General features: G+C 45.2%; 1 protein-coding gene across 1 annotated transcript; it reads left to right on the top strand.

The window, feature by feature from the left end:
* Nucleotides 1-1231: 1231 nt before the first annotated feature.
* Nucleotides 1232-14493, top strand: COMMD9 (COMM domain containing 9). Its single transcript, XM_045808494.2, has 6 exons — nucleotides 1232-1300; nucleotides 9254-9379; nucleotides 11104-11243; nucleotides 12317-12351; nucleotides 12742-12845; nucleotides 13913-14493. Exons 1-6 carry the CDS (start codon nucleotides 1250-1252, stop codon nucleotides 14051-14053), a joined length of 597 nt encoding a protein of 198 aa, XP_045664450.1. The 5' UTR covers nucleotides 1232-1249; the 3' UTR covers nucleotides 14054-14493.
* Nucleotides 14494-14748: the final 255 nt, after the last annotated feature.

The raw sequence follows: 14748 nt of genomic DNA, 5'->3' as shown, positions 1-14748 counted from the left end.
GACCAGATTATGGAAATAAATTCCACCATTCTATTCTGTTCCTGTCTGTGAAAACATTTATGGTTTAGGAATTGCTCTAAGTTCTCCAGACCATAGATGAACCTTTAAATGCATCATGGTAGTGGCAGTCTGGGAAGCCCTACCAAAAAGGGATGACATCGTGCAGGGTCACAGGCCCTACCCATCACTGACTGGAGCCCAGGGGATCGCCATGTAGCATACCTGCCCACAGGGCCAGAGAGCTGGATATCCCCTCGGGGGCAGCACCTATCACTCAGCTCTGCTCTCTGCAGCAGGTGTGATCGACATCATTTTACAGGTGTGGAAACCGAGGCTCAGAGAAGTTCAAGAATTTGCTCAAGTTACAGTTAATAACATGTAGAGTTGGGATTCAAACTTAGGTGAAATTCTAAAGCCTCTATGCTGTATTGTCTTCATGTATTATTTATTATTGCTGTGTAAAAAATTACCAAATTTAGTGGCTTAAAACAACATACATTTATAATCATACAGTTCTTGAAGACCAGAAATCCAGGAGTGGCTTAGCTGGATGGTTCTGGTCCTGAAAGTCTCATGATGTAGTCAAACTGTTGGCCATCGCTAAGCTCTGCCGAGTCTATTGAATCTGCTTCTAAACTCAGTAATGAGGTTGTTGGCAGGCTTTAGTTTCTTGCTGGCGATTGGCCAGAGGCTTCAGTTCTTTGCCACATGGACCTCTCCAGAGGGCTGCTCACAACATGACAGCTTACTTTCCCCAGAGCAAGAGATTCAAGAAAAAGGAGTAGGCAAAAGAGAATACCCAAAAAGCTGCAGTCTTTTACAAATAATTTTAGAAGTGACATACCATCACTTCTGCCACTTGATATTGGCCACACAGACCAATCCTGGTACAGTGTGGGGGGGACAACATAGGGTGTGAATACCACCTGCAGGTGCATTCCCCAAATCAGCCAGCCCACCCACACAGGTCAAGGAAAATCAATTTTCCCTGTCTTGGGGAGTAGACAAGCCCAGCCAAGCCAATTTCCACCCGGGGAAATCTATCCCACATCTGCGTCCTCCAAACTCCACTGTCCTAGAGTCCCCAGGCTGAGCCATCATCATCTAGCGATCTTGTCCTATGGGCCCCTTCCCATCCCGAAGCGGCCGTCACCATCCCGAAGGACTACAACCCCCAGCATTCCCTGCGGCGGCTCCGGAGCCACGTGACGAACTTCTCCGCGTGCAGCCATCAGGTGATTTGGGGAAGATGGCCGCGTTGACAGCGGAGAATTTCGCGGCGCTCCAGAGCCTGCTGAAGGTAAATTGGCGGGGTGGGGACAGCGTGAGGCGGGCCTTTGTCCCCAGGCCTTGGGACGGAGTGGGAATTGGGATCAAATGGACCCTGATTTAGAGCCATGACTCTGCCACTACCTCTCTGGGGGACTCCGTCGTTGCGCATTTCCGAGCTTTTAGAAAGCGGGCTCGAAATTAATACCGTCCCGACAGGATGGTGGGGGAACAAATAGGATCACGGACGTGCAGGTGCTGTACAAATGCCCCCTACTAAAAGTCTCTGGGGCTGGTGTCCAGGATTGGTCTAAGATCTAGATCTTACAGTAAGTGCTAGATCTACGTTGCCATTTCCCCATTTCATCGCGCAGCCCCTCTTCGCTCCGTGGTTGAGAAATCTCATCCTCTGCGTCCTCGCGGCCCCCTGAGTGAAGTGGGCGTGTGTTCTCCTGAGTCCGGGTGTTCTGGGCTTTGACCTGTGTAAGGGCCCAAACGCTCTCCTGATAATCGTTTGAAAGATTGTGAGACTTCTTAAAACCAAATGAAACGATGGATTGAAATTACTTGTTTAACTTCTGATTTTCCTGATGGAAGAAGGGGCGGTTTTATTTTCCTTTGTAGACATTATGCGTCTGTTTGCCTGTTTTCTGCTTTTCTTGCAGAATGTAAGATCCAATTGGGACTTTTTTTTTTTTTTTTTTGGTTTTAACTCCAGATGAAAAGGGTTGAGTTCATAACACTAAGCAGTTCATGGCACAGCATCTTCATTGGTTGGTTCATTCAATGGTCCCTCCTTTGTTTTAACAGTCTCAGCAGTATTCACTTGTATTCTCCATCCCTAAAAGCATCTGCTCTCTGATATTCACAAATGTATCCCCAACAAGTGTATCCTCAACTTCTGGCACACAGCATGTGCTCAGTACATGAATTAATGGAAGAAGTAACAAAGCTGAAATTGGAAACCTATGGCTCTCAGCTCACAGCCCTGGGCCTTTCCACTCTCCTCTGTTCTGCCCACTCCCCACCCAATGCCTATTCATCGTATGGACTTTTTTTTTTCTGTTAGTAAGCTTTTAAAAAGTATTATTAACGTGTAACACAGAAAAGCACACAAATCGTAAACGCACAGCTCAATGATTTATTACACACCCATGTAACCATCACTATGGTCAAAACCAAAATATTACCAGTACTGCAGAAGTCTCTCTCTTGTTCCTTTGTTACTTCCTTCACCTCCCCAGTAGTAACCACTATCTTTGTTTTTAAAATCAATTTAATATTGCCCATGTTTGAACTTCACATAAATGGAATAATACAGCACATACTTTTTTATTCCTGGCTTTTTTTGCTTGTCATTATGTAGCAACAGTTAATTCATTCTCATTCCTATTCTGCTATGTATTTTCTTTTTTAAAAAATTACTTAGGGGTGCTTACGTGGCTCAGTCGGTTGAGCGTCTGCCATCAGCTCAGGTTGTGATCTAGGGGTCTTGGGATCCAGCTCCACGTCAGGCTCCCTGCTCAGCGGGGAGTCTGCTTCTTCCTCTCCCCCCACTCTTGCTGGCTCTCCTTCTTTCTCTCAGATAAATAAAATCTTCGAAAAAATTTAAGTTTTTATTTTGAGGGAATTATAGTTTTACATACAGTTGTAAAAAGTAATACAGAAAGGTCCCATTTACCCTTTACCCAGTTTCCCCCTATAGAAACGTCTTGCAAAACTATAGCATTATATCCCAACCAGGATATTGACTTTGAAATACTCAAGATATGGAACATTGCCATCACTACAGGATCCTTGCTGTTGCCCTTTTATAGTCGCATCCACTTCCCCTCTGCCCTCACCCTCTCCTTACCCTTGGAGGAGGGGAGGCTTGTGAGAAGAGGATAGGCAGAGGGAGAGAGAGAGAGAATCACAAGCAGGCTCCATGAGTGCAGAGCCCGGCATGGGGCTTGATCCCATGACCCCGAGATCACGGCCTGAGCTGAAATCAAGAGTCCAATGCTCACCTGACTGGGCCACCCAGGAGCCCCTCTCCATTTCCCTTTTTAATAAGGACACCGGTCCTATTGGATTAGGGTCCACCCTATGACTTCATCTTAACTAATTAATCTGCAACAATTCTGTTTCTAAATGACATCGCATTTTGAGGTACTGGGAATTGGGACTTTAATACATGAATTTTAGGGGGACACCATTGAACCCATAACAGGAGCTTTTGCAGAGCAAAAGTTTTAATTTTGATGAAGTACAATTTACCAACAATTTTTCCTTTTATGAATTGTACTTTTGGTGTCATGTATAAGAACTCTTTGCCAAGCCATAGATCTCCAAATTTTCTCCTCTTTTTTCTAAAAGTTTTATAGTTTCATGTTTATATTACATTTTACATTTAAGTACATGATCAGTTTTGACTTAATTTGGTATATGTGTGAGACAGTTTGAGGTTGTTTTTTTTTTTTTTTTTTGGCCTGTGAATGTCCAGTTGTTCCAGAACCATTTGTTGAAAATGCTGTCTTTCTCCATTGAATTGCTTTTGCAACTTTGTCAAGAATCAGTTGGGCAAATTCGTGTGGGTCTATTTCAGGGTTCTCTGTTTTGTTCTGTTGATCTATTTGTTTATTCCTCTGATAATACCTCACAGTCTTAATTACTATAGCTATGTAATAAGTCTTGAAATCAGATTGGCTGATTTCTCCTACTTCATTCTTTATCAGAATTATTTTAGCTATGCTAGTTTCTTTGCCTTCTTATATAAATTTTAGAATGATTTTGTCTATGTTTAAAAAAACCTGCTGAGATTTTCATAGGAGTTGTGTTAAATCTGTGTATCAGTTAGGGGAGAATTGACATCTTTAGTGTGTTGAATCTTCCAGTCCATGATATACCTCCCCATTTATTTAGATCTTTGATTTCTTTTATCTGTGTTGTGTAATTTTTTAGCATACAAGTCCTGTACATGTTTTGCAAGATTTATACCATAGTATTTTTCTTTTTTTGAGCAATGGCAAATGATATTAAGTTTTTATTTATTTTTTAAAAGTTTGCTTATTTTGTGGGCACCTGGGTGGCTCAGCTGAGTGTCCTACTCTTGGTTTCGGCTCGGATCATGATCTTAGCATTGCCATATGGAGCCCCACATCGGGCGCCGCGCTCAGCAGGGCATCTGCTTGTCCCTCTCCTGCTCGTGATTTCCTGTGTGTGCTCTCTTTCTCATTCTATCTCTCTCAAATAAATAAACACAAAATCTTTAAGAAACGTTTATTTATTAATTTATTAGTAATCTCTACCCCAACATGGAGCTTGAATTCACAACCCTGAGATCCAGAGTCGCGTGCTCTTTAGACTGAGATAGCCAGGCACTCCAGATAATGTATTTTTAATTCCAGTGTTTATATGTTCTTTGCTAGTGTATAGAATACAGCTTAATTTTTGTATGTATCTCGTATCTACAAACATGCTGAACTCACTTATTCTAGTAGTTTTTTTGTACATTCCTTGAGACTTTGTGGACAATCATGTTATCTGCAAATAGGGACAGTTTTGTTTCTACCTTTCTGATCTGTATATATTTTATTCCTTATTCTTAACTAATTTCAGTGGCTAGAATTTTCAGCACTATGTTGAATAAGAGTGGTAACAGCAGACATCCTTGCCTTGTTCTTAGCTTTAGATTTTCACCGTGAAGTGTAATGCTGTCTCTAGGGTTTTTGTAGATGCTGTATATCAAATTATGGAAGGTCCCTTCTATTCCTAATTCTACAAGAGTTTTCATCACGCATGGATGTTGAATTTTGTCAACTGCTTTTTCTGCATTGATTAATATCATGTGATTTTCTTCTTGAGCCTGTTTTTTTTCCCCAAAGATTTTATTTATTTATATGACAGAGAGAGACAGCCAGCGAGAGAGGGAACACAAGCAGGGGGAGTGGGAGAGGAAGAAGCAGGCTCCCAGCGGAGGAGCCTGATGTGGGGCTCGATCCCAGGACTCCGGGATCCCGCCTGAGCCGAAGGCAGACGCTTAAGGCCTGAGACACCCAGGCGCCCCTCTTCTCGAGCCTGTTAATATGGTAGATTACATAGGTTTTTAAATACTGAACCAGCCTTGCATCCCTGGACTAAATCCTCCCTGCGTATAGTGAATAATTCTTTTTATATATTGCTGAACTCTGTTTGCTAATATTTTTTTAAAGGTCTTTTACCTCTGTCTTTGTGAGGGATATTGGACTCCAGTTGTTTTTTATGCTTTTGTACAGTCTTTGTCTGCCTTTGATGTCAGGGTAGTACTAGTTTTATGAAATGAACTGGAGAGTGTTCCATCCTTTTTTGTTTCCTAAAAAAGATTGTGTAGAATTAGTTAATTCTTTTCTTAAACATTTGTTAGAATTCTCCAGTGAAACCATCTGGGCCTGGAGATTTCTTCTTGGGGAGTTTTAAATTATGAATTCAATTTCCTTCATTGTTATAAGCCTATTCAAATTATCAGTTACATATTGGGGGAACTGTAGTAGTTTGTGTTTTTTGAGGAATTTATCCATTTTGTCCAAGCTGCCAAATTTGTGTGTATAGAGTTATTTTTGGTTATTCTTATTTTCCTTTTGAAGTCTTTAGTGACTGTTTCATTCCTGATATTGGTAATTTGTGTCTTCTCTCTGTTTAACTTTGCCAGTCTTCCTAAAAGTTTGTCAATTTTATTGATATTTTCAAAGAACTTGTTATTTGGTTCATTGATTTCTCTCTCTCTTTTTTTTTTTTCCCTGTTTTCAATTTCATTGGTTTCTGCTCTTCGTTGTTTCCTTCCTTCTTCCTTTGGGTTTATTATACTTTTCTTTTTCTATGTTCTTGAGGTGGGAACTTTGATTATTGATTTGAGAACTTTTCTCTTTTTTAATATATGTGTTTAATGCTGTAAATTTACCTGTCAACACTGTCATGGCTGTGCCCCCAAATTTTTGTGGGTTTTTTTTCATTGTTATGCATTAGTATAATTTTTATAGTATAATTTTAAAAATTTCCTTTGAGGCTCCTCTATGATCTGTGAATTATTTAGAAGGGTGTTTAGGTTTCCAAGTGTTTGGATATATTCTTGTCATCTTTCTGTTAGTGATTTCTAGTTTATTGCATTGTGGTCACCAAGAACACACTCAATATGATTTCAGTTCTTTCAAATTTGTTGAGGTTTGTTTTATGGCTCAGAATATGATCTATCTTGGTATATGTTCAGCGGGCACTTGAAAAGAATGTGTATTCTGTTGCTACTGGGTTGTGTTCCATAAGCATTGATTAGATCGATCAATGGTGGTGTTGAAATCTTCTGTGTTCTTGTTGAATATCTGTCTAGTTGTTCTATCAGTTGTTGAAAGATGGGTGTTGAAGTCTCCAGCTATATGTGTGGACTTGTCTGTCCCTCCTTTCCATTCTCTTTTTACTTCTTATGTTTTCTAGCTCTCTTGCTGGGTGCATACATATTTAGGATGTCTTCTTAGGAGATAGAACCTTTTATCATTATATAATGTCCCTTTCTGCCTCTGGTAATTTTCTTTGCTGTGAAATCTATTTTGTCTGATATTATTGTAGCCACTCTTGATTTTATTTCATTAATATTTGCATGACATATCTTTTTCCATCCTTTTAATCTGTCTCTATCATATTTGAAGAGCATTTCTTATAGACCACATTTAATTGAGTTCTATTTGCAGCTCATATTTAATTTCCCACTTACAGCTAATGTAATTGAATATTAGAGCTTAAGTCTGCCATTTAATTTTTTGTTTTTTATCTGCTCTTTTCTGTTTTTTGTTTCTCTTTACTTTTTCTAGACTTCCTGTGGGTTATTTGAACATATTTTTGGAATTCCCCTTTGATTTATCTGTAGCATCTTAAAATGCATTTCTTTTTATAACGTTTTTAGTGGCTGCTCTAGTTATTACATTTATATACAAAATATCAGATTCTATCAGTGTCATCATTTTACCAGTTAGAGCTGAGGTATAGAAACCTTCCCTTTATATCCCTTCCCTCATTTGTAATATAATTGTCTTAAATATTTCCTCTGCGTACATTTAGAGCCGCATTGGACAGTGGTATAATTTTTGCTTCATCCATTAAACAGAATTTAGAAATTCAAGAGAAGGAAAATCTATTGTATTTACCCTTATTTTTGTTTGTTGTGTTCTCTCTTTCTTCCTGATGTTCCAAGGTTCCTTTTATTGTTTCCTTTCTGTTAAGAGAACGTCTTTTGTGACAGATTTTCATAGTTTTCTTTCATATGAGAATGTCTTGATTTCCTCTTCATTTTCTGAAGGATATTTTTTGCTGGGTGTAGGATTCTGGGTTGACAGTTCTTTTCTTCCAACACCTGAGAAATATTGTGCCACTTTCTTCTTGCTTCCATGAGTTCTGATTTAAAATCTGCTATTATTCTAATGATCCCTTACGGATAAGATATTGTTTCTCTCTCACTGCTTTCAAGATTTTTTCTTTGCCTTTAGTTTCCTGGAGTTTAATTATGGTGCGTCTTGGTATGGATTTCTTTGGATTTATCCTGTTGAGAATTTGCTTAGGTTCTTGAATGCATACAGTTACGTCTGTAGCTAAACTTGGAAAGTTTTCAGCCATTATTTTAAGTACTTTTTCAGCCTTGCACTCTTTAATCCTCCCCTTCTAGGACTCTAGTGACATGAATGTTAGATTTTTTTGGTATAGTCCCACAGATCCTGGAGGCTCTGTTCATTATTTTCAGTTTGTTTTCTATGTGCAAACTGGGTGATTTCTAGTGGCTCTGTCTTCCAGTTTACTGATTCTTTCCTCTGTGCCTTTCATTCTGGTGCTGAGCCCGTCTACCAAACTTTTAATTTTGGTTATTGTATTTTTCAGTGTTAAAATTTCCATTTTGTTCTTCTTTGTATCTTCTGTTCCTTTACTGGGACTTTCCGGTTGTTTTTATTTGTTTCAAACATGTTTGTACTTACTTGTTGAAGCATTTTTTGTCATGGCTGCTTTAAAATCTTTTTCAGATAATTTTAACATCTGTTATCTTGATGTTGGCATCTAATGATTGTCTTTTTTCATTCAGTGTGAGATCTTTCTGACTCTTGCTATGATGAATGATTTTAAGTTGAAACCTGGGCATTGTCATGTTATACTCTGAGATTCTGAAGAGTTTCTGCCTCATTATTACCAGATGGAGATGAAGGTTCAGATTCTGCCTTTGGCTCCTACTGACACCCAAAAGTGGGGGTTCTTTGTTACTGTTGGGCAGGGATGGAAGTTCTGGCCCCATGTGCTTACTATTAATGCCAAGGGGTGGTGGGACTAGTTGCCAGTCGGTGGGGATGAAGGTCCCATCTCCCTATTTGGCCTTCTCTGACACCACCCTGGCGGGGGTGATGCGATACCTCATTGTAGCCTTAAAAGGGGGGAAGTCTGCATTCCCCACTCAGCCTTTGCTAACATAGGTGGGAGTGGGGCTACTGTTTTTTCTGTGGTGTTTGGCTCAGTAGAGCAGTTATCTCATAACAGTTTTCTGTCTTGCTAAGCTTTCTTAGTCCCTTGGCTAGAGAGAGCAGGTATTTGTTGGAGTTTTTTGTTTGTTTTGTTTTTGTGTGCCCATTGGCGTTCTGGGCTGCCCTGTCCTTCAGCTCAAAGTCTGGGATATATGAACAAGAAGAAAATCCAGGAAACTCAGTACCATGTCATTTCTTGGTCTGGAGGGGGAGGCCCACAGCAGGTCCGTCTTCTGTCTGCTCCCTCTTGGAGTGGTCTAACCTCTGTTTCCCACATAGTGCCCAGCACTTTCAGTTGTGCTGAGAAGGGAAAATAAGACAAACTACATCTGTTTCACCGCCCTGGAAATGGAGATGTCCTGTGCACCTTTAAACCTTGAGTCTCAAAGGTATACATCATGACTGAGACAATACTATGTTCTGAAACAAGTATTTTCAGAGTCTTTTTTTTTTCTCCCCATCTGTGAATTAATTCATAGGCCTCCTCAAAAGATGTTGTCAGACAGCTGTGCCAAGAGAGCTTTTCCAGTTCAGCCCTTGGCTCAGAAAAACTCTTGGATATTACATGTTCCAGCTTGTCTGTGACCCAGGAGGAAGCAGAGCAAGTAAGTATGGTCAGAAATGACCTTTGGCCACTGGCTTCTTAGCTCATTACTCTCTTTCTTAACTTCCCAATCATTGCCACATCCAAGGAAATTTTCCCCCTGAAATGTCTGTTGACATTATAACAAACTTAAAATAGATTTTCATTTTAATGCTAGTGAACTTAAAAGCTATTGTCTTTGAACCTTCACTTCCTTATGATAAATGAGGCACGGATGGGAGACTATACCCAGAATCAGAGGTCCTGGCCATTTCCTTTTCAGACTTGTTCCCTAGACGGTGTGGACAAAAGCCAACCTTTCTGCAATTTTCTTTCCCTATAACTTGTCTCTGCTGATAGATCGTCAGCCAGATAGCTTAAACAGACTTCTTTGGGGGCACTGGGCAGAAGCTCTGAGGCCTGAGTATGGTTCGGAGGACGTGCTGTTGGACCCTACCTGACCCCAGCTGGTGGCCAAGAGGAAGAGTGAAGTGACTCAGCTAATGCAGTCCTCACAGCCTTCTCTTTTTAGGGCAAATATGCCTCTAAAATAGAAGTTCATTCAAACAGGCCTGCATTATTACTGTTACTATTTTTAAACCAGAGCTGTTTTCATTGAAGTCACAGTGAAAGGCAGCAGGCAGATTATGGAAGTGAGTTGTAGACTTAGTTTGGCTTCCCCAAAAGTAGACCCTGAGGCTAAGAGTTGGTTGCAAGTGATTACCTGGGGAAGGAGAGTCTAGAAAGCACAAAGGAGGGAGTGGGGACAATCTAACAGGGAGGAGGGCCAAAGCCAAGAAAGAATGTGTCGATGCCCAGGTACTGCTGTGGGCACTGGGGCTCAAACTTGGGCCCTGTAAGAAACCCTGGGGGACACACCGCAGAACTGTCTCCCTGGAGGGTGGGGAGGCTGGGGCAGTGATGCCCTGACCTCACCCCTCCTCGCCTCTCGCCTCTCGGGTTGTGCCTCTGCGGCTGGGCAGCCTCCCAGGGCCTCAGAGAAAGCCCTAGAGCAGCCCCCTCCAGAGCGTCCTCCGAGTTTCGAGTTTCGAGTTTCGAGCGTTGCTGCATTCACAAGCGGCCCCAGGCCATCCTTGGCTACAGTCAGTTGGAAGGACCTAGGGCAGAGCACAGCAAACCTGCAGGGTGGTGTCAGGCCCTCCTCTTCCACAGGGGAGTCAGCACAGCCCCCCATCCATTTGTTTTCTTCGCCTGCTCAGTGACAGCCTAGGGGCAAGGGCGCCCTCGATTCAAAGCCCACACCCCGCCAGAGCCAGTACCTGTGATAGCAAGTCAGTGAGCGCAGCTTCGGGGTCTGCCCGCTCAGGGGAGCCCATGGCTCTGGGCCCCCAGGGGTTTGTGCAGACCTCCCAGCCCAGAAGCAGTGGCCAAGGCAGCGTTGCCTAGTAACACAGCCGACTTTTCACTTCTCTCACGTTACCAGGGAACAGGCTAGAAAGTGAACTGAAGTCAGATTCTGTGCACAAGGGAAGGGGACTTATTAACCCTTTGCTCCCAAGCAGAAGTTTCTGGCACGTTGACAGGTTCCTAAGTCGGGCAACTACCCCCGCCTTCTAAAGCAACAGGTGAACTTAGAGGTGGACAGAGGCACGTGGGCATCAGCATCTGGGAGCGAGGCCTCAGGACCCATGGGACTGTTCGGACGGCTGTGGCGATGTGTGGCGGGCGGGGGGATGGAGCCGTGCCCCCTGCCCTGCTTCTCACCACCGCCGGCCTGTCCCGCAGCTGCTCCAGGCCCTGCACCGCCTCACCAGGCTGGCGGTGTTCCGCGACCTGTCCTCTGCCGAGGCGATCCTGGCTCTCTTTCCCGAGACTTTCCACCAAAACCTCAAAAACCTGCTGACAAAAATCATCCTAGAACACGTGTAAGTGCTCGTTTCTTGAGAGTTCCTTGTGATGCTTATATAATGATATCTTAGGTCGAGAAATACCTTCGGTGTCCTTTTTAATGGCTAAATATATTCTTTATGTGGAGAAATTATATAAAATTTAGTTAAGAAATTCCCTAGTGTTGCATGTTTAGGCTACTGGCAGTTTTCACTTCAGTTTACCGTGGAAGCGTTGCTCTTGTGCTCACTTATCTCCTTACTGGTTAAAGGCCATAGTGAGGTGCTTTCTGTTCTCAAGCTGACCATGAGAAAGATTGCGCCAACTGGCTTTCTACCAGGAGGCGTGAGTGCGCCCCCTCCCTACACCTTCATCGGCACCGAGGGAATTTTTTTACATTTTTCCCTAGTTCACAAATGGCAGATGCGCCTCACTTGCATTTATATTATCTTGGATACTAGTGATGTCATATATCCTTTTCGTACGTTTAATTGGTCATTTTTGTTTCTTTTGTGCATTATCTAAATATTTCCTGGGAAAACCCTGTAGATACGTACAACTGAAGCAGACCTGATTAGCTGCTGGTCAGCGGCAGGCTTGAACAGAATTCTTGGACAGTAATGAGAGATAATCCCTGCTTGCCGAGGGTTTTAGTGTTTATTTAGAAACTTTTCTCACACGTGATCACATTTATTCTGCCTCTGCTTTGCATCTCACTGTGATGCTCTTGGCTGTAGCATTAGACGGGTGTGTTTGGGTGTGTTTTGCATAAAACGCAATACTTTGGGGAGGAGATGCTCAAGAAAAGAGAATTGGTAGACTTTTCCTGCTTCGTCTCTGAGAGCGGGAGCACACTAAGAATGCAATACAGGAAGGCTCTTCTTTCTTTTTGCCCCCTAAGCTACGAAAACTAACAGCACTTCTGGCCTTAACGTCACTGAGCTGTGTAGACCAAACAAGAAACTGCGTCTGCCATGCAGCAGACGTGTCTGAGGTCCTTCCCGGTCAGGGAGCGATGACAGGCTCCAAGATGCCAGGTCCACGGGCCTCCCTCATGATCAGTTCTCATCCCTTTTCCATTCTTTTGTCCTCATCTTTCCCTCTTAACCAGCTCTACTTGGCGGACGGAAGCCCAGGCAAATCAGAGTGAGTACCAAGAAACCCGCCTCCCTCCCTGCCCTTCCTTCCCAGCCCCGGCTCAGCTCTGCCGGGCGGCCCGAGCGCGTCGCCGAAACTCAGCGTGCATGAACCTCATCCCAGACTCGCCTCTCGTTTTGTGCCGACATCTGGAGGCTCGAATGTCAGGCAGAGGCGTGGCGGGGCGCCCGCCGTGAATCACTGCCAAGTGCAGGTGGCGCGGAGCCGCGGGGAGGAAGGCCCCGGCTTCCTGTGCGGTCTGGAGCCCCGTCTTCCCCTCCCTCAGAGACTAGCTCTGTGGCTCAGGAGCGTGACCCAGCCCTCGGGGCTACCTGTCCCAGAGTCAGGGCTCGGTGAAGCGAGCGGCGTGGGCTCTGAGCTGGCCTGTCGCCTTCACAGTCTCTCTGCCGCGCCTGGTCGACCTGGACTGGAGAGTGGACATCAAGACCTCCTCCGACAGCATCAGCCGCATGGCCGTCCCCACCTGCCTGCTGCGGATGAAGGTGCGTCCGCTGCGCCGCTCGTGGGAGGGAGACGAGGGGCCTCAGGGGCTCGGCACCCCGCGCCCGCACGAACACCAGTCTCCGAGCTCTGCGACCTCTGACCCCCTGGAAACATATGCAGCACCCCCAGATGCGCTCTGTATTTGTCGAGGACACGGTCACTACTGTACTAACATGTTATGGACGTAATTAAACGTACACTGGAAGTAGAAATTTTTAAAGGAGAAGACACACACAAAACACAAGTTTTAAGAAGGGTTAGCTTTTCCCTGAAGTTTACCTTCTACGCTAACGGGAAAGTTTAGCTTTCAGGATGGGGGCGCGCCGTCAGATTTCAGATTGCCTTCTTGATAATGTGGGTGTCCCTCAGGCGACCGCTTGTCCAGCTGATGGTGGCGCCGCTGTTTGTGACGTGGCCCAGCCAGCGTGCGCGGTCGCGGCTGGGGAAGCGTCGGCCCTTCCTTTTCTTGTTGGCACGCTCTGGCCTCCCCGTGTTACCTTCACTCTACAGATCTTTTCAGGAATCTTTTTAAACCCTGTATCTATGGTTAGGGTTTGTTTAGTGATGCCCTGTTTACTTAACCACAGACCCGGAAACTCAGCACCTGTTAGAAAATGAAAAAGTAAGGGTGCCTCTAACAATGAAGTTTGTAAACATTAGTAGAGTTGATTTTTGTTTTGGAAGGAACAAGTAAATATAACTAGGAGCTGTAATGTTTTTTCTGCCCCCAGTGAATTCTCACCACCCCTAGAGCCCCCTGCGTAAAGGACCTGTATGGGCCCGTGCAATGTCTCCTCACTCCAGTGCTGAGAGGCAGGGGTCCGAGGGGTGAGTGAGCCTTGGCTTCTCCAGTACTTGCCCTGAGCGCTCCTCTCCCAAGCCTCTGGGAAGCTCCTCCTGTCTCCTCATTTGCTGAAGGCCAGGGCTAGGACTCTGTGTGGCTCTGAGCAAAGAGCCTGACTTCAGAGGTTCACCGGAACAGGGGAGGGCTCTCGGGTCCAGGGCTCACCTCCAGGGCGGTGGGAAGAGGGGCGGCTCTTACGTTGGGGCCCTGTTCTCTTTTCAGATCCAGGAAGATCCTAGTCTATGTGGAGACAAGCCCTCCGTCTCAGCGGTCACTGTGGAGCTGAGTAAGGAAACGCTGGACACTATGCTAGACGGCCTGGGCCGTATCCGCGACCAGCTCTCCGCCATGGCCAACAAATGACCCCAGCCAGCTGTCGGCCCCACGGCCGGGCCCCAGCTCCTGGCCAGCGGTGTGCGCCTCCCAGCTCCCGGAGTAGCAGCTGCAGCCGGCGGTGGGCCGGGTGGTGGGGACCGGGAGGGGGCTGCCCTCTGGAAGGCACGGCTGGACCGGGAGGAAGTGGCCGTGGCCCCACGCCGTTGTCCTCACTCATCGTCTTCTCGTCTTTCTGGTGCGGGTGAGCAGAAGCGTCCGTCTCTGGAAGACTCCATCACCGCTGCGGCGGTGTGAGGGCCGTCCGCACCGTCAGCTGTCCCTGCGTGGCTGGCTGGAAAACTCAGGTCCACCCTGGGGAGCTCATGTAAGAAGTTCCTTTCCAGCATGAGGTCTGGTTGGTCCGTTTCCAGCACGGGAACACAGGGGGCATCACGTGGGTGAGGCCAGCAGTTCCCACTTCTCCGGAAGCCGGACAGAGCCCGTAGAGCAGGGCCACTGCAGTGGGGCCCACGCCCGGCCTCAGTGCAGACCTTCCCGAGCCCCCGCGGGCCCTCTTCCAGCATAGGCAGTCTGGGATGGGTGTGCATTTCCTCCTTCGTGAAGCCAGAGGGCCCTTCCTTGATACAATACAGCCATTCCAGGGGAAAGAAGTGGGAATGACTGGAAATAAATAATCATTCGAAAAACTTCATGACTCTAGTCATGTCTTTCGAAGCTTCTGT

The sequence above is a fragment of the Ursus americanus genome, chromosome 24 (assembly GCF_024610735.1).
Source record: "Ursus americanus isolate L20-20 chromosome 24, mUrsAme1.1.p, whole genome shotgun sequence".
NCBI classification, from domain to species: domain Eukaryota; kingdom Metazoa; phylum Chordata; class Mammalia; order Carnivora; family Ursidae; genus Ursus; species Ursus americanus.
The sequence above is the reverse complement of the archived record's forward strand: the minus strand, read 5'-3'. Positions and strand labels throughout refer to the sequence as shown.